We start from the raw sequence: 21758 nt of genomic DNA, 5'->3' as shown, positions 1-21758 counted from the left end.
AATTCGACATGTCTGCAGTGGTAAAAATGCGGCAATTCGACAAAAGTATATTCAATTGAAGAATGTCGATTCGACTTTAGTGCTTTTCGACAGTAATATCGTCAATTTCCTTCCGCCTCACTTTGCTGACTGAATCTAATAAAAAAAATGTAAAACATGTTTTGTTTTTTGTTTTGTTTTTTATTGCTAATAGCATATATATTTATATTAGAAGGGATTATGTACTTGGTTTGTCTATTAGAGGGACACAAGTATTATTTATATATTTTTTAAAAGAATATTTTTTTTTTTTTTTTAAATCTGTTTATTGGTAAAGAGAAAAATACAAGTGTAACACACACACTGCACACAATAGCCGTCTAGCGACAATATCAAATCTCAGGTTGTATAGGAATGTACAACATTATTTCCATACAGGAGCAATCGCGTACATTAGTAGAGAAAGTGATAATAACAGTAGGTTACGGGTAATGCTAAATATATTGCAAGGATCTGTTATTTCTCGGTGTCATGCCATTAACAGTGTGTATATGCTAGTCTAAAACAGTGTTCCTGAAAACAGTAAAGTTGGGATTAGAAGGGTGGTGATCCCCTCTGAATATTTTTTTTTTTAACTGACTAAAATAGAGAGAGCATGGTTTTTAGTGGGAAGGGGTGGAAATGGGTTAAAATCAAGAAAAAAAAAAATGTGTGGGGTCTCCCATCCTAAGCATAACCAGCCTCGGGCTCTTTGAGCCGGTCCTGGTTGTAAAAATACGGGGAAAAATGGACAGGGGATCCCCCGTATTTTTTAGAACCAGCACCGGGCTCTGCGTCTGGTCCTGGTGCAAAAAATACGGGGGACAAAAAGCGACAGCTGCTGACCGCGAGTAACCTCACCGCTGACCGCTAAGTTCCCACCATTGAATATAATGGAGGGGCTGTGCGATGCGCTGTCTGCCAGCTCAGACGCGCATAGGCAATCATGAGTGCCATGACGTGGCGCTCCCTGATTGCCTGAAGGGACCCTCAGTGACAGGAGTTACGGGGGGTCACAGCATTCGGGGAAAGGGGTCCCATGTGTAAACATGGGACCCCTTTCAGTCCGTGTGGATCGGGTATGCGTTTTTTTTTTTTTGTTTTTTTTTGCGAAGTACGAGGATTACAAATAATAACAGGACACTGGATTTAGGTGAGTATAATTTTATTTTCAGGTACCCCGGATTCTACTTGGACAAGTGGACAGAGGTCGGCGTGTGAACATAGGTAAGTATGTGTGTCGGCATGTGTGTAATAAAGTTGTACTTGTCAAGGTGTGCGTGTCCTGTTTTTATTTGGGTATTTTTTTTGCAGAAGAACTACAGGTACCAGCGGCCCTGTTCTCCCCCCCCCCCCCCCCCCCCACATGCTGGTACTTGTGGTTCTCCAAGTACCAGCTTGCGGGGGAGGCTTGCTGGGACTTGTAGTTCTTCTGCAGAAATACAATATTCTTACATTTTACTCAAGGCTATCAGCCCCCCATCCGCAGCCCTTGGATGGGGGGGGGGACAGCCTCGGGCTTCACCCCTGGCCCTTGGGTGGCTGGAGGGGGAGACCCCTTGATTTAAGGGGTCCTCCACTCCTCCAGGGTACCCCGGCCAGGGGTGACTAGTTGGGTATTTAATGCCACGGCCGCAGGGACCGGTATAAAAGTGTCTCCCGGCTGTGGCATTTTCTCCCCAGCTAGTGGAGCCCGGTGCTGGTACAAAAAATACGGGGGACCCCTACGCTTTTTGTCCCCCGTATTTTTTGCACCAGGACCGGACGCAGAGCCCGGTGCTGGTTCTAAAAATACGGGGGATCCCCTGTCCGTTTTCCCCCCCGTATTTTTACAACCAGGACCGGCTCAAAGAGCTCGAGGCTGGTTAAGCTTTGGAGGGGGAACCCCACGCAATTTTTTTCTGTTTTTTAACCATTTTTGCGCCGTCGATTCGTCAATTCGTCCGTTTTTCGACAGCGGGACTGTCGAATACGTTTTTTATTGAATGTCGAATTCCGGCACCTGTCGGCCGGAATTCGACGGTCGAATTGTGTAGAATTTTAAAACGGGCAAAAAAAATGCGCAATTCGCCCGGAATTGCATATACCCTTATGACTGTTTGTTATTACCCAGTTTGTTATCATTGTTATTTCCAATTGTAAAGCACAACCGAATTTGCTGCGCTATATAAGAAACTGTTAATAAATAAATGAAAACAAATTGTTAAACATAAGGCTTTAAATGGCAGAAGGTGACCTTGTCTTTGTCTAATGCTGCTATCCATAGATATAAACCAGAATGTGTTCCCCTTTACCAGCTCTTAATGCAGCTCTTGTTGCCTTTTTAATACAGACATGTGATCTTCTCACTGCTGCCTAATCAACTCTTGCTACAAATTGCTTCCCCACCACGATCTGGTATATGAATACAAGGGCATGTTGCACTTAATTTTTCCCTTCTGGGCATCAAGCCACCTGGAAGCCACGTGATCTTAAAGAGACTGATCTGTAGCCGAAAAGAACAGGAGACTTTAACACCTCTTCATAACTGTTTTGACACAAAATTCCTGAGTGATGTGATCACAATTGCTAATTTGACCCCATGACCACTTTATTGGGGCTTTTGTACATTGTGCAATGAACGCACTGCCTGTTAATAATGTGCCATTCATTTTCTACTCTTACCTTATGCCAATACCACAGGTGACTGTTCTAGTTCCTGTTTTTATAGGTTTTGCTTAGGTTGTTTTGCCTCCTATATCAAGGGAGGCAGCAAATACCATAAAAGGCTGTTTGCTTAATGTACACACTGTTTCAGCCTTGTGAATTTCTAGGGGGAACTGTAACACTTCCTTTTACTGCAACTGGCACCAGCAGTCTTGTGTGGCAGCAATTCTGACCCTGGGCAGCTAAACAAAGAGCTCTTTGTGACTCTGCTCTTGTCTGTAGCATATTTAAGTAAGCTCTTTAGATGCTGTTTGGGTCGTTATGGCATATTCCCATGATGCCAGGTTTGAGTGTAGCCCTCAACAGAATTGTAACCCAACTGTATTGGGACACTCAGGGTATTGGTTATTGCATCTACAGTTTAGATGTAGAATTAGGTGTCAGATTTTTCTCCTCATGAGTGTTACTTTGATGCAAACTTTCAGGAAAAAACTAAAACAGCCCGCATGTGTTTGCTGTAAGAGCCATTATCAAACCCATGGTTTCTTGCTTTGCAATCATAGCATTGCATAGAGAATGTTAATCAGCTACTTTCTGGAGACTGTGTGTTTGTCTTGTTAGCCATTTTCTTTGTATCCCCTGTTAATTAACTCACTGTGTAACCATTTAGGATAATTATCCTGCCTCTCTGTAAATAGGCTGCTGGGATATGGTTAGGAATAGCCTTGTCACTATTGAAGAGGTTTTCCTTATTGTGCATGGCTGAGTACTGCATGCTCCGCCAAGGGCAGCTATTTAGTACAGTAGGTCTCTGGAGGGTCTACTTGCAATATTATAGGGTCTCTCTCTCTCTCTCTCTCTCTCTCTCTCTCTCTCTCTCTCTCTCTCTCTCTCTCTCTCTCTCTCTCTCTCTCTCTCTCTCTCTCTCTCTCTCTCTCTCTCTCTCTCATTTAGCTATGTCCAGGGACACTGTGTCATATGTTGCGGAGGATATGTCCTCACAGGATGATCCCATTCCATGTAATCAGGATAGCACTGGTTTAGCATAGATTCCAGCAAGGGAACCTGAATGGTTTTCCTCTATCAAATCTTGGATTACTCAGATTTCTGACAGGGTTGTGAGTAATGAGTCTGCAACCCAGGTATTACAGAACTCCATGGCAGTATGGCCCGATTCTGGTACCTCAGGACGCCCCGCTATATATCCCCAAAAACGTGCGCTTGTTAACATCACGCAAGATGACATGGATACCGATTCTGATACCACAGACTGTAATAGGGATGTGTTGCGGGGGTCTGCATCTCTTGCAAAGGGGGTGCAATTAATGATAGAGGCTATCAGGGATGTGTTAAATATAAATGATACCACACCTGAGCAGGTTGAGGAGGCTTTTTTCACCGAAAATAAAAGAGCCTCGCTAACCTTCTCTGCGTCAAAGGAATTGAATGCTAAATTTGAGAAAGCATGGGAAAACCCTAAAAGGGTTCAGGTGGCGTTTCTTTTCCCTGAGGAGGATAGGAAAAAATGGGATAACTCGCCCATTGTTGACACATCTGTGTCCAGACTCTCAAAAAAAAAAGTTTTACCTGTACCTGTTAAAGGAGCCGGCTGCTAGAAAAATTGCTAATACACTTAAATCAATGTGCACTGCTTCAGGGGCCATATTACATCCCACTATTGTTAGTGCATGGATTGCAAGGGCTATAGTAAAGTGGTCAGCTACCTTACTAGAGGATTTGGATATGATGGATAGACGGGATGTTGAATTGTTTTTGCGTAACATTCACGATTCAGCAGGTTTTGTGGAAGAATCCATGAAAGACCTGGGTTCCATGGCTGCAGGGATCTCTTCCATGTCTGTTTCAGCTCGTCTGGGATTGCGCCAGTGGTCTGCCGACGTGGAATCCAGGAAAAGTGTGGAGTTCCTACCCTACACAGGTCAGGCTCTCTTTGGGGAAGCTTTGGATGCGTAGATATCCACGGCTACAGGGGGTAAGTCTCCGCTTCTTCCCTCAGCTGCTCCTGCTCCAAAGATATACTTCTTTTCATGAGCATCTCAGTCCTTTCGGCCTAACACGCCTAGAAAGGCCAAACCGTCCAATACCTTCTTTAGGGGGAGGTCGAGTTAAATCCAAGAAACCTGCTGCAGCAGGTTCCCAGGAATAAAAGCCTGCTTCAGGTACGCCAAAGTCCTCCGCATGACTGTGGACCGCGCGGCCTGGAGGTGGGGCCGGTGTTGGCGAGACTCAGACAGTTCAGTCACGTCTGGGTATCGTCCGGCCTGGATCTCTCGGTGATAGATATTGTGTCCCAGGGATACAGACTGGAATTTCAAAATCTCCTTCCTCACTGATTTTTTTCAAATCAGGCTTGCCAGTTCTACTGGCAGACAGAACTGTACTACAGGAAGCTGTCCAGAAGTTGGTGGAGGCACAGGTCATTGTACCAGTTCCTCCTCATTTACAAACCACAGGTTACTATTCTAACCTTTTCGTGGTACCGAAACCGGATGGTTCGGTCAGGCCCATTCTGAACCTAAAATCACTGAACCCCTTTCTAAAGGAGTTTAAGTTCAAGATGGAGTCTTGGTGATATCAGGTCTGGAAGAGGGGGAATTCCTGGTATCCTTGGATATCAAGGATGCGTACCTCCACATTCCGATTTGACTGCCGCATCAGGCTTCTCTCCGTTTCGCATTACTGGATTGTAATTTCCAGTTCCAGGCCCTGCCATTCGGCCTCTCAACAGCACTGAGAATGTTCACCAAGGTGATGGCAGAGATGATAGTTCCCCTCCGCAAACAAGGGGTGAACATAATTCCATATCTGGACGATCTGCTGATAAAGCCTTCGTCCAAGAAGAAGCCGTTGCAGTCCATTGTTCTCACAATGCACCTACTCCAGAGTCCACGGTTGGATTCTGAATCTCCCAAAGTCACATTTGGAACCGACCCATAGGTTGTCTTTTCTGGGGATGATCCTCGACACAGAAATGCAGATGGTGTTTTTTCCTCAGGAAAAGGCGTTGGTGATACAAACAGTGGTCCGGGATGTCCTGAAGCCAGCCCGGGTGTCAGTTCATCACTGCATTCGCCTTTTGGGAAAGATGGTGGCCTCTTACGAGGCTCTCCAATACGGGAGGTTCCATGCTCAGGCCTTCCAACTGGATCTCCTGGACAAGTGGTCAGGATCTCCTCTCTACATGCACCAGAGGATTCATCGGTCGCCAAAGGCCAGGATTTCTCTCCTCTGGTGGCTCCAATTGCCTCACCTTCTGGAGGGCCGCAGGTTCGGGATTCAGGACTGGGTCCTTCTAACCACGGATGCAAGCCTTCGGGGCTGGGGCACAGTCACTCGGGGGGAAACATTCCAAGGAAGGTAGTCAAGTCTGGAAGCTGGCCTGCGCATCAACATCCTGGAACGAAGAGCTGTCTACAACTGTCTTCTTCAGGTGGCCCATCTTCTAAGAAATCGGGCCATTCAAGTGCAGTCGGACAATGTAACGACAGTGGCCTACATAAACCGACAGGGCGGAACGAAGAGCAGAGCTGCAATGTCAGTGGTGACAAGAATCATCCTCTGGGCAGAAAGACGCACGTTGGCGCTCTCAGCAATCTTCTTTCCAGGAGTAGACAACTGGGAAGCAGACTTCCTCAGCAGACACGATCTCCATCCAGGGGAATGGGGTCTCCATCTGGAAGTGTTCAAGGAAATTACAGACCTTTGGGTGGTTACCCCAAATAGACTTGATGGCCTCAACAAGAAGCTTCAACGCTATTGTTCCAGGTCGAGGGACCCACAAGCAGTGGCAGTGGACTCCCTGGTGTCTCCGTGGGTGTTCCGGTCGGTGTATGCGTTTCCATCTCTTCCACTCATTCCAAGAGTTCTAAAGCTCGTAACGAGATCAAGGGTTCAGGCGATCCTCATTGCTCCGGACTGGCCAAGACGGGCTTGGTACGCGGAACTTCTGAATCTCTTGCAGGAAGAGCAGAGGCCTCTTCCTCTTCGGGAGGATCTGCTGCTGCAGGGACCATTCAAGACTTACCGCGGCTATGTTTGACGTCATGGAGGTTGAACGCCTGATACTAGCTCGGAAGGGCATTCCGAAGAAGGTCATTCCTAATCTGATACAGGCTAGGAAAGGGGTAACGTCTAAACATTACCATCGTATTTGGAAGAAATATGTCTCTTGGTGTGAATCCAAGAAGTTTCCTACGGTGGAGTTTCAACTCGGACGGTTTCTCCTCTTCCTGCAAGCAGGTGTGGATATGGGCCTGAGGTTGGGATCTGTGAAGGTCCAGATTTCGGCCCCCTCAATCTTCTTCCAGAAACAATTGTCTGCCCTCCCTGAGGTTCAGATTTTTTTGAAGGGAGTTCTGCATATCCAACCTCCCTTTGTACTGCCTACGGCACCTTGGGACCTTAACGTGGTGTTGCAGTTTCTCCAGTCGAAATTGGTTTGAACCTCTACAGGAGGTTGAGGTCAAATTTCTTACTTGGAAGGCGGTCATATTGTTGGCCTTAGCTTCTGCTAGACGTGTGTCCGAATTAGGGGCTTTGTCCTTTAAAAGTCCTTACTTGATCTTCTACGAAGATAGAGCTGAACTCCGGACACGTTAGCAGTTTCTTCCGAAGGTTGTGTCGCCATTTCATTTCAACCAACCTATTGTGGTGCCAGTAGCTACCGACTCAATTACATCAAAGTCCTTGGATGTTGTAAGCGCTCTGAAGATATATGTGAAGAGAACTTCTCGTCACAGAAAGTTGGACTCTGTTTGTCCTATATGATCCCAGAAGATTGGGTGTCCTGCTTTTAAGCAGACTATTTCTCGCTGGATTCGGTTCACTATCCAGCGCGCTTATTCTACGGCAGGACTGCCGTGTCCAATATCTGTTAAGGCCCACTCTACTTGTAAGGTGGGGTCTTCCTTGGCGGCTGCCCGGGGTGTCTCGGCATTGCAACTTTGCCGAGCTGCAACTTGGTCTGGGTCGAACACGTTTGCAAAGTTTTACAAGTTCAATACTTTGGCCTCTGATGATCTGAAGTTCAGTCAGTCAGTTCTGCAGGAGCCTCTGTGCTCTCCTCCTTGTTCTGGGAGCTTTGGTACATCCCCATGGTACTAATGTAGCCCCAGCATCCTGTAGGACGTAAGAGAAAATAGGATTTTGGTTTACCTACCGGTAAATCCTTTTCTCGTAGTCAGTGGAGGAATCTGGGCTCCTGCCCAGTGCTTCATTTTCCTGCAACCGGTATCTGGTTCAGTACGACTTTGTTTAGTTATGTACTGCATTGTTACTTGGTACAGTAAGTAATGTTTCAGCAGTTGCTGAGTTTTCAAGCTAAGCTAGCTTGATGTGCCTTATATGTGTGAGCTGGTATGAATCTCGCCACTATCTGTGTTAAATCTTTCTCTCGAAGATGTTTGTCTCCTCAGGCCCAGTTTCTAGATTGAGTCTGGTAAGAGGGGCATAGAGGGAGGAGCCAGCCCACACTGTCAAACTCTCAAAGTGCCAATGGCTCCTAGTGGACCCATCTATACCACATGGTACTAATGTGGACCCCAGCATCCTCTACGGACTGAGAAGTTTTTACCGGTAGGTAACCAAAATCCTATTTGTATTTTTCATATACTTTATACAGTCAAAACTCTGGCGCAAACATTAGTATGACAGGAAAGGCTGTGCCTCACCCCACCGCACGTCACTGATCTCTCTCTATCAATATAATAATAATATAATTAGTGTTCACTCTAGGCTGTTTTAGCAGGGTGCCGCGTACTGGCCATTTTTTAGAAGGCAAAATCCGCCCTGCCCCTTTTGCGGCGCCCTGCTAGAACAGCCGCCCGCTTCCTGCCCTCCCAGCGTGTAAAGATGCCGTGCGCATACGCGCGGCATCCATTCACACATTGGGAGAGAGCTGGGGGAAGCCCAGCACCGACGGAAATGCTGGGCACGCCCCCAAAAGTGACATCGCCGGCCACAGACGCCCTCTATAGTAGCGTCTGTGGGCTACACCGCCCACTAAAATGACGGGGGGTGTGGACACGCCCCTATTTTGCATGGACGTGCCCCCGTTTTGAAGCCGCGCGTGCCCCCGAACTCCGACCCCCCTGCCTCATCCTAGGGGGAACAATAACATTAATATTAATAATATTATTATTATTAATAATTTATTATTTTTATTATTATTATTAATAATTATTATTTTTATTATTTATTATGATTAATTATTAATTATTATTATTTATTATTATTATTATTATTATTATTAATTATTAAGTCGTCTTGCTGAAAGATGAACCGCCACCCCAGTCTGAGGTCAGGAGCGCTCTGGAGCAGGTTTTCATCCAAGATGTCTCTGTACATTGCTGCATTCAGTTCGTGCTGCTGACACTTCCGCACAGCATAATGCTGCCACCACCATGTTTCACTGTAGGGATGGTATTGGCCTGGTGATGAGCGGTGCCTGCTTTCTTCCAAACATGACGCCTGGTATTCATGCCAAAGAGTTCAATCTTTGTCTCATCAAACCAGAGAATTTTGTTTCTCATGGTCTGAGAGTCCTTCAGGTGCATTTTGGCAAACTCTAGATGGGCTGCCATAAGCTTTTTACTAAGGAGTGGCTTCCGTCTGGTGGATTGCTGCAGAGATGGTTGTCCTGGAAGTTTCTCCTCTCTCCACAGCAGTGCTTAAAGTGGTCCACGAAGCACCGCTCCCTGGTCCGACCGCTGCAGTCCTTCCGCCATCCGCTCCTCGGCACTATGGGAGAGATGTCATGACGTCTCTCCCATAGCACACAATGACTGAGCTGGAAGCCGGAGCTCAGTAGTGAGCTCCTGCTGCTGGCTTTTGCTGTGGAGAGAGACGGGCGTCTGCTGGTAAGTCTCAGCGGGCACCCGGCATCTCCCTGCGGCGCCGGGCACATATCTGGTAAGGTGAGCCAGAGGAGACTGAACTGCGTTCCGTCTCCAAGTGGAACTGACGGAACGCAGTTCCGCCCTGTTCAGGCTTACTTTAACCCCTGCTCCACAGAGGAATGCTGTAGCTCTGACAGAGTGACCATCGGGTTCCTTGTCACTTCCCTGACTAGGACCCTTCTCCCCTGATCGCTCAGTTTAGGCGGCCGTCCAGCTCTAGGAAGAGTCCTGGTGGTTCCGAACTTCTTCCATTTACGGATGATTGAGACCACTGTGCTCATTGGGACCTTCAAAGCAGCCAATATTTTTCTGTACCCTTCCCCAGATTTGTGCCCAGAGACAATCCTGTCTCTGAGGTCTACAGACAATCCCTTTGACTTCATGCGTTGTTTGCGCTCAGACATGCTATGATAAGTGTGGGACCTTATATAGACAGGTGTGTGCCTTTCCAAGTCATGTCCAATCAACTGAATTTACCACAGGTGGCCTCCAATAAAGCTGTAGGAACATCTCAAGGATGATCAGTGGAAACAGAATGCATCTGAGCTCAATTTTGAGCTTCATGGCAAAGGCTGTGAATACTTATGTACATGCGATAGATATAGATAGAGAGATATAGATAGAGAGATATAGATATATATATATATAAATATACAGCGTGGATATGCGGCGGCACTCAAACAGACTCTTCAATATGCAAAATCAGGTCATTTATTTAGACTGTCCACGGTCTAAATAAATGACCTGATTTTGCATATTGAAGAGTCTGAGTGCCGCCGCATATCCACGCTGTATACCAGTGACCTAGAGTCACCCGGAGGGCACCGCAGCAGTTACTTTACAGGCTCACAGGAGTGCCGGGCTTTCCATAGCTACGTTATATATAAATATATATATATTTTTTTATTTTTTTTTAAATTTACAAAAAATCTCAACTTTTTTTTACTTAGTCATGGGGTATTGTGTGTAGAATTTTGAGGGGAAAAATGGAATTTATTCCATTTTGGAATGAGGCTTTAACAAAACGTGGAAAAAAAAATGAAGCTCTGTGAATACTTTTAGGATGCACTGTAAATGCAGACATTCAGGAAAAAATCGGTGGTACTCTACGTCTCTTGCAAATTCATAAATGTATTAAACCATTACAAGTATATATCTCTGTTTCAAGGCTTATAGTCCCATTTTTCAAGGAATACATGTTAAATAATGTCACTGAACATGAATACTGGTACAGCACCTTCCTTAAATAGGTAGCGTTTGTTGCCTTCTCACACTGCAGGCAGGGACTGGGCCGTCCGCCGCTGCTGACGAAAGTCCCGGCGGCTCTGGTTAGTGACGTCGCCTCATGTGCGTTGCGGTTGTCGAGGCAACCAAGTTCGCTGTTGAGAGTTTCCTCTCCACAGCCCACAGTGGGAGCACTGCCTGCAGAAAGGCAACAAAGTACAAAAAAAACAGTACATTGCATTAATACATATGCCCAAGCCAACATGCTACATTTTTAGTGATAATCAATAGTTTAAATATAGATTTACCAAAGCTGTGTAATGACTGTCTTGCTACAGATAATATATCATACTACAGGTAATAATCTATCGTGACAAGTGTGTGATCACTATATTATATTTAAGTTATGCACACTCCGTATGGTTATTGTTTTGGGTGCTTAGTTTTAATGAACCTATATAGCTAGCACTTCAGATTGCAAGTGAAAAAATTGTATCAGTTCAGCAATATCTGCAAAAAAGCAAAGTGCAACGTTGGTAAGCAGCTTAGATACTTTACAAACATCATGGAGTATATGCTGTCATGTTGAGCGACTGCAGAGAAGCACTTCGTTCGTCGTCTGTGCCTCCACACTTAACGATATATTAACGATATATTAATATAACAATAATAACGATATATTTTAACGATATATTTCTAAAATGTCGTCCAGTGTGTAGGGCCCTTAAAGTCACACATTTTTTCCCCCGTGCTGCTATATAGTGGGGAATAAATGTGCCCAAGGTGCTGGCTTTCTATTCCTTGGCACTTTGCAGCTGTTGCTTCTAATTGTATTGCATTCCTAGAGTATTTTGCTGGGATTTAGTCCAGGGGGTAGGTTGAAACAGGTTTGTCTACACTTTGCATAAGATCAGAACATAAGAATATTGCTTTAGTTATACTTGCTCATTTATTTTGTTTTCTCTCTGCAGAGGTAGAGTCTCAGCTTGCCATGACACGAGCCCAGCGTGTCCGTGCAGCTATGTATCCTGAGACCGTTGAAGACCACTCTTCCTACCTGCTAGCCACACAGATTGATGGGCAACAGACCAATGTGCAGAAACTGGCAGAGCCCTCGCAGATGCTGAAATCTGCCATTGTCCATCTTATTAACTACCAGGATGATGCTGAATTGGCCATCCGTGCCATCCCAGAGTTAACCAAACTCCTGAACGATGAGGATCCGGTATGGCCACCTTGTAACTTCAGAATGCCTTTAATTCTATTTTTTTACTGCTTGCATACAGAATGTTTTGCAGGTGTGGTGGTGCCATAGTTGTGGAAAGGGTTACATGTGGGGTATGGTATATTATGTCAACATGATCATAATGATGGCGTTGACCACTTGGTCTTTCATCATGTTGACACTGAGGAGAAGGTCTACATGATTAGAATGTTGGCAAACTGTCCCTATTGCTGGCAGCTGATGAAGACTTCCAATGATGACTCCCCTCCTGCAGCTTAACCCTAACCCTCCGCTGCTGATCTGTGCAGTATGTCAACATTTCACATGACAACATTCTGTTTATGCTGACATTTTCAATGTCGTCCTTGTGATATCAACATTTTCACTACATCCCCCTACATGCGCAGTACATCATGTCATATTGTCAGTTGTGTCCACCCAAAAATACTACATGAGACCTGTGGAATGATCTGTCTTGAAAGATACTCTGTTGTACGTTGCACCTGCAACGTTGTAAAGGCTAAAACCGCTGTCAGCAGTTCTGATGGAACACCTTTGTAGGCAAACAACCGACAAGTCAGTTGGAGAGTTCCCATGCATCTGATGTAAATGCTGTATAGATCTTTTATAAGGAGATCTAACATATATTTTGTAAATAATGTTTTTATAAGTTTCAAATAGAAGGGTATAAGAAAGAGGCCCTAGCTTGCAATCCATGGTGGTATTAGAATACCTAGATAAGTAAAAGTGCTGCTTACAATCTTCGGTACAAATATTGGCAACCTGTGTGTTTTTGATAGCAGTATGTAAATATAAATGGGACCTGCAGGAAGGTGCAGCTGAGTGGTTTCTTTTCAAATCTGAGGTGAAAGATTTTGTCGGTAATATGGTAACCACGGGTAAGATATTTGGGTGGTTTAATTAATTACGTTTTTTCCCACAGGTGGTGGTAAACAAGGCTTCTATGATTGTGAACCAGCTGTCAAAAAAGGAAGCATCCCGCAGAGCACTGATGCAGTCCCCTCAGATCGTGGCAGCTGTGGTGCGGACCATGCAGAACACAAGTGACATGGAAACTGCCCGTTGTACCACAAGCATCTTGCACAATCTGTCCCACCACCGCGAGGGACTTTTGTCCATTTTCAAGTCTGGAGGAATTCCCGCTCTTGTTCGTATGCTTAGGTAATCTCATGTGCCAAGCTATTACCCTTAAAGTATTGTAGTTTAGATGCCCCCTGCCCTATGGTCCATAAATAAGGGGGCCCAAATCTCATAAATATGTATCTGTGTTATTGCTGTTGCAATTCATTAATCTTGATACTTATTGTTCTCCAATTGTTTCTGAATCACTGTTGTATGTTTCTCACAGGGTTTAGGATTGATTTGTTGGCAGTCGGGATGCCGGCGGTCAGAATACACATGCGGCATCCCAATAGTTAGGGACAAACGGGGGAAGATAAGTTTACTTACCTTAAGACCCCAAACCCCCCCCTCCTTCCCAGGACACCTAGACACCTAACTTTCCCTATCCGTGGCCTCGACATAACCCCTATCCTATCCCTAACCCTCCCTGGGGGGGTGCCTAAACCTAACCCTCCCTGGGGGGCAGGAGCCTAAACCTAACCCTCCTGGGGGGGTTGGGCGGGGTGCGGTGCCTAACCCTCCCAGGAAGGGGTGCCTAAACCTAACCCTCCCAGGGGATGGTGGGCCGCCTAAACCGAACCCACCCTGGAGGGGGGGGGGGGTGCCTAAACCTAGCCCTCCCTGAGAGGGGGTGCCTATCTAAACTTAACACTCCCTGGGGGTGGGTGGGGGTGCCTAACCCTCCCTCCCGGCCCTCAGGGGCACAGCCTAAACTTCCCCCGCAGCCTAAACCTTACCGAATCCCTTCTCACACGTACGTTTCAGTTTACCTGTAATTTTCGCTCAGTGGAGCAAGAATCTTGTGCTTCAAGCATCATTGTTGTCTTTGTTTCCTAATTAACTGATAGACTAGTGGGGTTACTTGGGTTTCTTGCAGGGGATGCCCTGTTTGGTGGGCCAGTACAAATTCAAATTATTTATGGTCTATGTAATAGACAAAACCAGTGCTGGTGGCTTCTTGTCATACAATATGTGGATAAAGGGCCTAATTCAGACCTGATCGTAGCAGCAAATTGGTTAGCTAATGGGCAAAACCATGTACACTGCAGGGGGGAAAGCTGTAACATGTGCAGAGAGAGTTAGATTTGGGTGGGTTATTTTGTTTCTGTGCAGGGTAAATATTGGCTGCATTTATTCTTGCACTGCAATTTAGATTTCAGTTTGAACACACCCCACCCAAATCTAACTCTTTCTCTGCACATGTTATATCTGCCCCACCCGCACTGCACATGGTTTTGCCCATAAGCTACCAAATTTGCTGCTGTGGTCAGATCTGAATTAGGCCCAAAGAAGTGAATCCTGCCCCTCACCATATAACTGAACCGAAGGGTAACATAAAACACAATTTACTTGAATTTTAGTAATTTTTTTTCTGAATTTCTCGATAAACTTTTGGCCTAGGGCCAAAAGGTCGCTGTGACTCAAAAGTTTAGGAACCACTGTGATGGACCATTATTTGGTTAATATTTGCTCACACAAATTGACATATTTCACTATGTGGCAGTGATGGGCACATTTGAATGCTACACGGCTCTTTGCTTATGAATTGGGTAAAAATAAATATATATATATATATATATATATATATATATATATATATATATATATATATATATATATATATATATATATATATATATATATATATATACATATACATATACATATACATATACATATACATATACATATACATATACATATACATATACATATACATATACATATACATATACACATACATATACATATACACATACATACATACATACATACATACATACATACACTTTGTGTTTGAAACTTTATTTGCCCTGGAAATGGATATGTTAATGATGACCATTTCTCTGACGTCCTAGTGGATGCTCGGAACTCCGTAAGGACCATGGGGAATAGACTGGCTCCGCAGGAGACTGGGCACTTCTTTAAAGAAAAGACTAGGTACTACATCTGGTGTGCACTGGCTCCTCCCTTTATGCCCCTCCTCCAGACCTCAGTTAGAGTCTGTGCCCGGCCAGAGCTGGATGCACTCTAGGGGCTCTCCTGAGCTTCCTAGAAAGAAAAGTATTTGTTAGGTTTTTTATTTTCAGTGAGATCTGCTGGCAACAGACTCACTGCTACGTGGGACTTAGGGAGGAGAAGCAAACCTACCTGCTTGCAGCTAGCTTGTGCTTCTAGGCTACTGGACACCATTAGCTCCAGAGGGATCAAACACAGGGCCCGACCTCGATCGTCCGTTCCCGGAGCCGCGCCGCCGCCCCCCTTGCAGAGCCAGAAGACGGAAGAAACCGGAGGAAATCGGCGGCTGAAGACTTCGGTCTTCATTAAGGTAGCGCACAGCACTGCAGCTGTGCGCCATTGCTCCCTATGCACACCACACACTCCAGTCACTGATGGGTGCAGGGCGCTGGGGGGGGGCGCCCTGGGCAGCAATTAGAGTACCTTACATGGCTAATTGACACATTAATACAGCTTTTAAGCTGTATATGTGCATAATCACCCGCCATTATACAGATAAAGCGGGAGAAGTCCGCCGAGAAGGGGGCGGGGTTTATCTTCCTCTGCACACCGGCGCCATTTTCTCTTCACAGCTCCGCTGGAAGACAGCTCCCCAGGCTCTCCCCTGCAGTTTCCAGACATCAAGGGTAAAAAAGAGAGGGGGGCACTAAATTTAGGCGCAAACTATATTTCTCTGACGTCCTAAGTGGATGCTGGGGACTCCGTCAGGACCATGGGGATTAGCGGCTCCGCAGGAGACAGGGCACAAAAGTAAAAGCTTTAGGATCAGGTGGTGTGCACTGGCTCCTCCCCCTATGACCCTCCTCCAAGCCTCAGTTAGATTTTTGTGCCCGGCCGAGAAGGGTGCAATCTAGGTGGCTCTCCTAAAGAGCTGCTTAGAGTAAAAGTTTTGTTAGGTTTCTTATTTTCAGTGAGTCCTGCTGGCAACAGGCTCACTGCTACGAGGGACTTAGGGGAGAAGAAGTGAACTCACCTGCGTGCAGGATGGATTGGCTTCTTAGGCTACTGGACACCATTAGCTCCAGAGGGAGTCGGAACACAGGTCTCACCCTGGGGTTCGTCCCGGAGCCGCGCCGCCGACCCCCTTGCAGATGCCGAAAAGTGAAGAGGTCCAGAAACCGGCGGCAGAAGACTTTTCAGTCTTCATAAGGTAGCGCACAGCACTGCAGCTGTGCGCCATTGTTGTCAGCACACTTCATAGCAGCGGTCACTGAGGGTGCAGGGCGCTGGGGGGGGCGCCCTGGGCAGCAATGATAGTACCTTATTCTGGCTAAAAATACATCACATATAGCCCCTGGGGGCTATATGGATGTATTTAACCCCTGCCAGGTCTCAGAAAAACGGGAGAAGAAGGCCGCCGAAAAGGGGGCGGGGCCTATTCTCCTCAGCACACAGCGCCATTTTCCCTCACAGAAATGCTGGTGGGAAGGCTCCCATGCTCTCCCCTGCACTGCACTACAGAAACAGGGTTAAAACAGAGAGGGGGGGCACTGATTTGGCGATATGACTATATATATATATATATATATATATATATATATATATATATATATATATATATATATATATATATATATATATATATATATATATATATATATATATATATATATATATATTTATATTGCTATAAGGGAAAAACACATATAAAGGTTGTCCCTGTATAATTACAGCGTTTTTGGTGTGTGCTGGCAAACTCTCCCTCTGTCTCCCCAAAGGGCTAGTGGGGTCCTGTCCTCTATCAGAGCATTCCCTGTGTGTGTACTGTGTCGGTACGTGTGTGTCGACATGTATGAGGACGATGTTGGTGAGGAGGCGGAGCAATTGCCTGTAATGGTGATGTCACTCTCTAGGGAGTCGACACCGGAATGGATGGCTTATTCAAGGAATTACGTGATAATGTCAACAGAGACGGCCGGCAAACAAAATAGTACCTGTCCAGGCGTCTCAAACACCGTCAGGGGCTTTAAAACGCCCATTTACCTCAGTCGGTCCACAGACACGGACACTGATTTCAGTGTCGACGGTGAAGAAACAAACGTATTTTCCTTTAGGGCCACACGTTACTTGTTAAGGGCAATGAAGGAGGTGTTACATATTTCTGATACTACAAGTACCACAAAAAAGGGTATTATGTGGGGTGTGAAAAAACTACCTGTAGTTTTTCCTGAATCAGATAAATTAAATGAAGTGTGTGATGATGCGTGGGTTTCCCCCGATAGAAAATTATTGGCGGTATACCCTTTCCCGCCAGAAATTAGGGCGCGTTGGGAAACACCCCTTAGGGTGGATAAGGCGCTCACACGCTTATCAAAACAAGTGGCGGTACCGTCTCCAGATAGGGCCGTCCTCAAGGAGCCAGCTGATAGGAGGCTGGAAAATATCCTAAGAAGTATATACACACATACTGGTGTTATACTGCGACCAGCGATCGCCTCAGCCTGGATGTGCAGAGCTGGGATGGCTTGGTCGGATTCCCTGACTAAAAATATTGATACCCTTGACAGGGACAGTGTTTTATTGACTATAGAGCATTTAAAGGATGCATTTCTATATATGCGAGATGCACAGAGGGATATTTGCACTCTGGCATCAAGAGTAAGTGCGATGTCCATATCTGCCAAAAGATGTTTATGGACACGACAGTGGTCAGGTGATGCAGATTCCAAACGACACAAAGATGTATTGCCGTATAAAGGGGAGGAGTTATTTGGGGTCGGTCCATCGGACCTGGTGGCCACGGCAACTGCTGGAAAATCCACCGTTTTTACCCTAAGTCACATCTCTGCAGAAAAAGACACCGTCTTTTCAGCCTCAGTCCTTTCGTCCCCATAAGAGTCATATCTGCCCAGGGATAGAGGAAAGGGAAGAAGACTGCAGCAGGCAGCCCATTCCCAGGAACAGAAGCCTTCCACCGCTTCTGCCAAGTTCTCAGCATGACGCTGGGGCCGTACAGGACCCCTGGATCCTACAAGTAGTATCCCAGGGGTACAGATTGGAAAGTCGAGACGTTTCCCCCTCGCAGGTTCCTGAAGTCTGCTTTACCAACGTCTCCATCCGACAGGGAGGCAGTATTGGAAACAATTCACAAGCTGTATTCCCAGCAGGTGATAATCAAAGTACCCCTCCTACAACAAGGAAAGGGGTATTATTCCACACTATATTGTGGTACTGAAACCAGAAGGCTCGGTGAGACCTATTCTAAATCTGAAATATTTGAACACTTACAAAGTTCAAATCAAGATGGAGTCACTCAGAGCAGTGATAGCGAACCAGGAAGAAGGGGACTATATGGTGTCCCGGGACATCAGGGATGCTTACCTCCATGTCCCAATTTGCCCTTCTCACCAAGGGTATCTCAGGTTCGTGGTACAGAACTGTCACTATCAGTTTCAGACGCTGCCGTTTGGATTGTCCACGGCACCCCGGGTCTTTACCAAGGTAATGGCCGAAATGATGATTCTTCTTCAAAGAAAATGGACGACCTCCTGATAAGAGCAAGGTCCAGAGAACAGTTGGAGGTCGGAGGAGCACTATCTCAAGTAGTTCTACGACAGCACGGGTGGATTCTAAATATTCCAAAACCGCAGTTGTTTCCGACGACACGTCTGCTGTTCCTAGGGATGATTCTGGACACAGTCCAGAAAAAGGTGTTTCTCCCGGAGGAGAAAGCCAGGGAGTTATCCGAGCTAGTCAGGAACCTCCTAAAACCAGGAAAAGTGTCAGTGCATCATTGCACAAGAGTCCTGGGAAAAATGGTGGCTTATTACGAAGCGATTCCATTCGGCAGATTCCACGCAAGAACTTTTCAGTGGGATCTGCTGGACAAATGGTCCGGATCGCATCTTCAGATGCATCAGCGGATAACCCTATCTCCAAGGACAAGGGTGTCTCTCCTGTGGTGGTTACAGAGTGCTCATCTTCTAGAGGGCCGCAGATTCAGCATTCAGGATTGGATGCTGGTGACCACGGAGGCCAGCCTGAGAGGCTGGGGAGCAGTCACACAGGGAAAAAATTTCCAGGGAGTGTGATCAAGTCTGGAGACTTTTCTCCACATAAATATACTGGAGCTAAGGGCAATTTATAATGCTCTAAGCTTAGCAAGACCTCTGCTTCAAGGTCAGCCGGTATTGATCCAGTGGGACAACATCACGGCAGTCGCCCACGTAAACAGGGCGGCACAAGAAGCAGGAGGGCAATGGCAAAAACTGCAAGGATTTTTCGCTGGGCGGAAAATCATGTGATATCACTGTCAGCAGTGTTCATTCCGGGAGTGGACAACTGGGAAGCAGACTTCCTCAGCAGGCACGACCTCCACCCGGGAGAGTGGGGACTTCATCGGGAAGTTTTCCACATGATTGTGAACCGTTGGGAAAGACCAAAGGTGGATATGATGGCGTCCCGCCTGAACAAAAAACTGGACAGGTATTGCGCCAGGTCAAGAGACCTTCAGGCAATAGCTGTGGACGTTCTGGTAACACCGTGGGCGTACCAGTCGGTGTATGTGTTCCCTCCTCTGCTTCTCATACCCAAGGTATTGAGAATTATAAGACGTAGAGGAGTAAGAACTATGCTCGTGGCTCCGGATTGGCCAAGAAGGACTTGGTACCCAGAACTTCAAGAGATACTCACAGAGGACTCATGGCCTCTGCCGCTAAGAAGGGACTTGCTTCAGCAAGTACCATGTCTGTTCCAAGACTTACCGCGGCTGCGTTTGACGGCAGGGCGGTTGAACGCCAGATCCTAAGGGAAAAAGGCATTCCGGAAGAGGTCATTCCTACCCTGGTCAAAGCCAGGAAGGAGGTGACCGCACAACATTATCACCACATGTGGCGAAAATATGTTGCATGGTGTGAGGCCAGGAAGGCCCCACGAAGAAATTTCAACTCTGTCGATTCCTGCATTTCCTGTAAACAGGAGTGTCTATGGGCCTCAAATTGGGGTCCATTAAGGTTCAAATTTCGGCCCTGTCGATTTTCTTCCAGAAAGAATTGGCTTCAGTTCCTGAAGTCCAGAAGTTTGTCAAGGGAGTACTGCATATACAACCTCCTTTTGTGCCTCCAGTGGCACTGTGGGATCTCAACGTAGTTCTGGGATTCCTCAAATCACATTGGTTTAAACCGTTCAAATCTGTGGATTTGAAGTATCTCACATGGAAAGTGACCATGCTGTTGGCCCTGGCCTCGGCCAGGCGAGTGTCAAAATTGGCGGCATTTGTCTCACAAAAGCCCATATCTGTTTGTCCATTCGGACAGGGCAGAGCTGCGGACTCGTCCCCAGTTTCTCCCTAAGGTGGTGTCAGTGTTTCACCTGAACCAGCTTATTGTGGTACCTGCGGCTACTAGGGACTTGGAGGACTCCAGGTTGCTAGATGTTGTCAGGGCCCTGAAAATATAGGTTTCCAGGACGGCTGGAGACAGGAAAACTGACTTGCTGTTATCCTGTATGCACCCAACAAACTGGGTGCTCTTGCTGCTAAGCAGACGATTGCTAGTTGGATGTGTAGTACAATTCAGCTTGCACATTCTGTGGCAGGCCTGCCACAGCCAAAATATGTAAATGCCCATTCCACAAGGAAGGTGGGCTCATCTTGGGCGGCTGCCCGAGGGGTCTCGGCTTTACAACTTTGCCGAGCTGCTACTTGGTCAGGGGCACACCCTGACTGAGGAGGACCTGGAGTTCTCTCATTCGGTGCTGCAGAGTCATCCGCACTCTCCCGCCCGTTTGGGAGCTTTGGTATAATCCCCATGGTCCTGACGGAGTCCCCAGCATCCACTTAGGATGTCAGAGAAAATAAGAATTTACTTACCGATAATTCTATTTCTCGTAGTCCGTAGTGGATGCTGGGCGCCCATCCCAAGTGCGGATTGTCTGCAATACTTGTACATAGTTATTGTTACAAAAATCGGGTTATTATTGTTGTGAGCCATCTTTTCAGAGGCTCCGCTGTTATCATGCTGTTAACTGTGTTCAGATCACAGGTTGTACAGTGTGATTGGTGTGGCTGGTATGAGTCTTACCCGGGATTCAAAAATCCTTCCTTATTGTGTACGCTCGTCCGGGCACAGTATCCTAACTGAGGCTTGGAGGAGGGTCATAGGGGGAGGAGCCAGTGCACACCACCTGATCCTAAAGCTTTTACTTTTGTGCCCTGTCTCCTGCGGAGCCGCTAATCCCCATGGTCCTGACGGAGTCCCCAGCATCCACTACGGACTACGAGAAATAGAATTATCGGTAAGTAAATTCTTATTATAAAAGCAGCTATAGGGAAAATCGCTTTTGTTAGTGTAAATCCCTGATTATATAGCGCTGTGGTGTGTGCTGGCATACTCTCTCTCTGTCTCCCCAAAGGACTTTGTGGGGTCCTGTCCTCAGTCAGAGCATTCCCTGTGTGTGTGCGGTGTGTCGGTACGGCTGTGTCGACATGTTTGATGAGGACGCTTACGTGGAGGCGGAGCAGGAGCCGATAAGTGTGATGTCGCCCCCTGCGGGGCCGACACCGGAGTGGATGGATATGTGGAAGGTATTAACCGACAGTGTCAACTCCTTGCATAAAAGGTTCGATG

At 46.5% G+C, this 21758-nt stretch overlaps 1 protein-coding gene across 1 annotated transcript in view; it reads left to right on the top strand.

The window, feature by feature from the left end:
• The window catches only part of JUP (junction plakoglobin), a 177586-nt gene that overhangs the window by 85051 nt on the left and 70777 nt on the right, over positions 1 to 21758 (top strand). The window contains exons 3-4 of the mRNA XM_063959836.1: positions 11777 to 12030; positions 12974 to 13212. Coding sequence (XP_063815906.1) covers positions 11777 to 12030; positions 12974 to 13212 — 493 coding nt within the window. The remainder of the gene's footprint in view (positions 1 to 11776; positions 12031 to 12973; positions 13213 to 21758) is intronic.

Source organism: Pseudophryne corroboree, chromosome 3 (genome assembly GCF_028390025.1).
Source record: "Pseudophryne corroboree isolate aPseCor3 chromosome 3, aPseCor3.hap2, whole genome shotgun sequence".
NCBI classification, from domain to species: Eukaryota; Metazoa; Chordata; class Amphibia; order Anura; family Myobatrachidae; genus Pseudophryne; species Pseudophryne corroboree.
The sequence above is the reverse complement of the archived record's forward strand: the minus strand, read 5'-3'. Positions and strand labels throughout refer to the sequence as shown.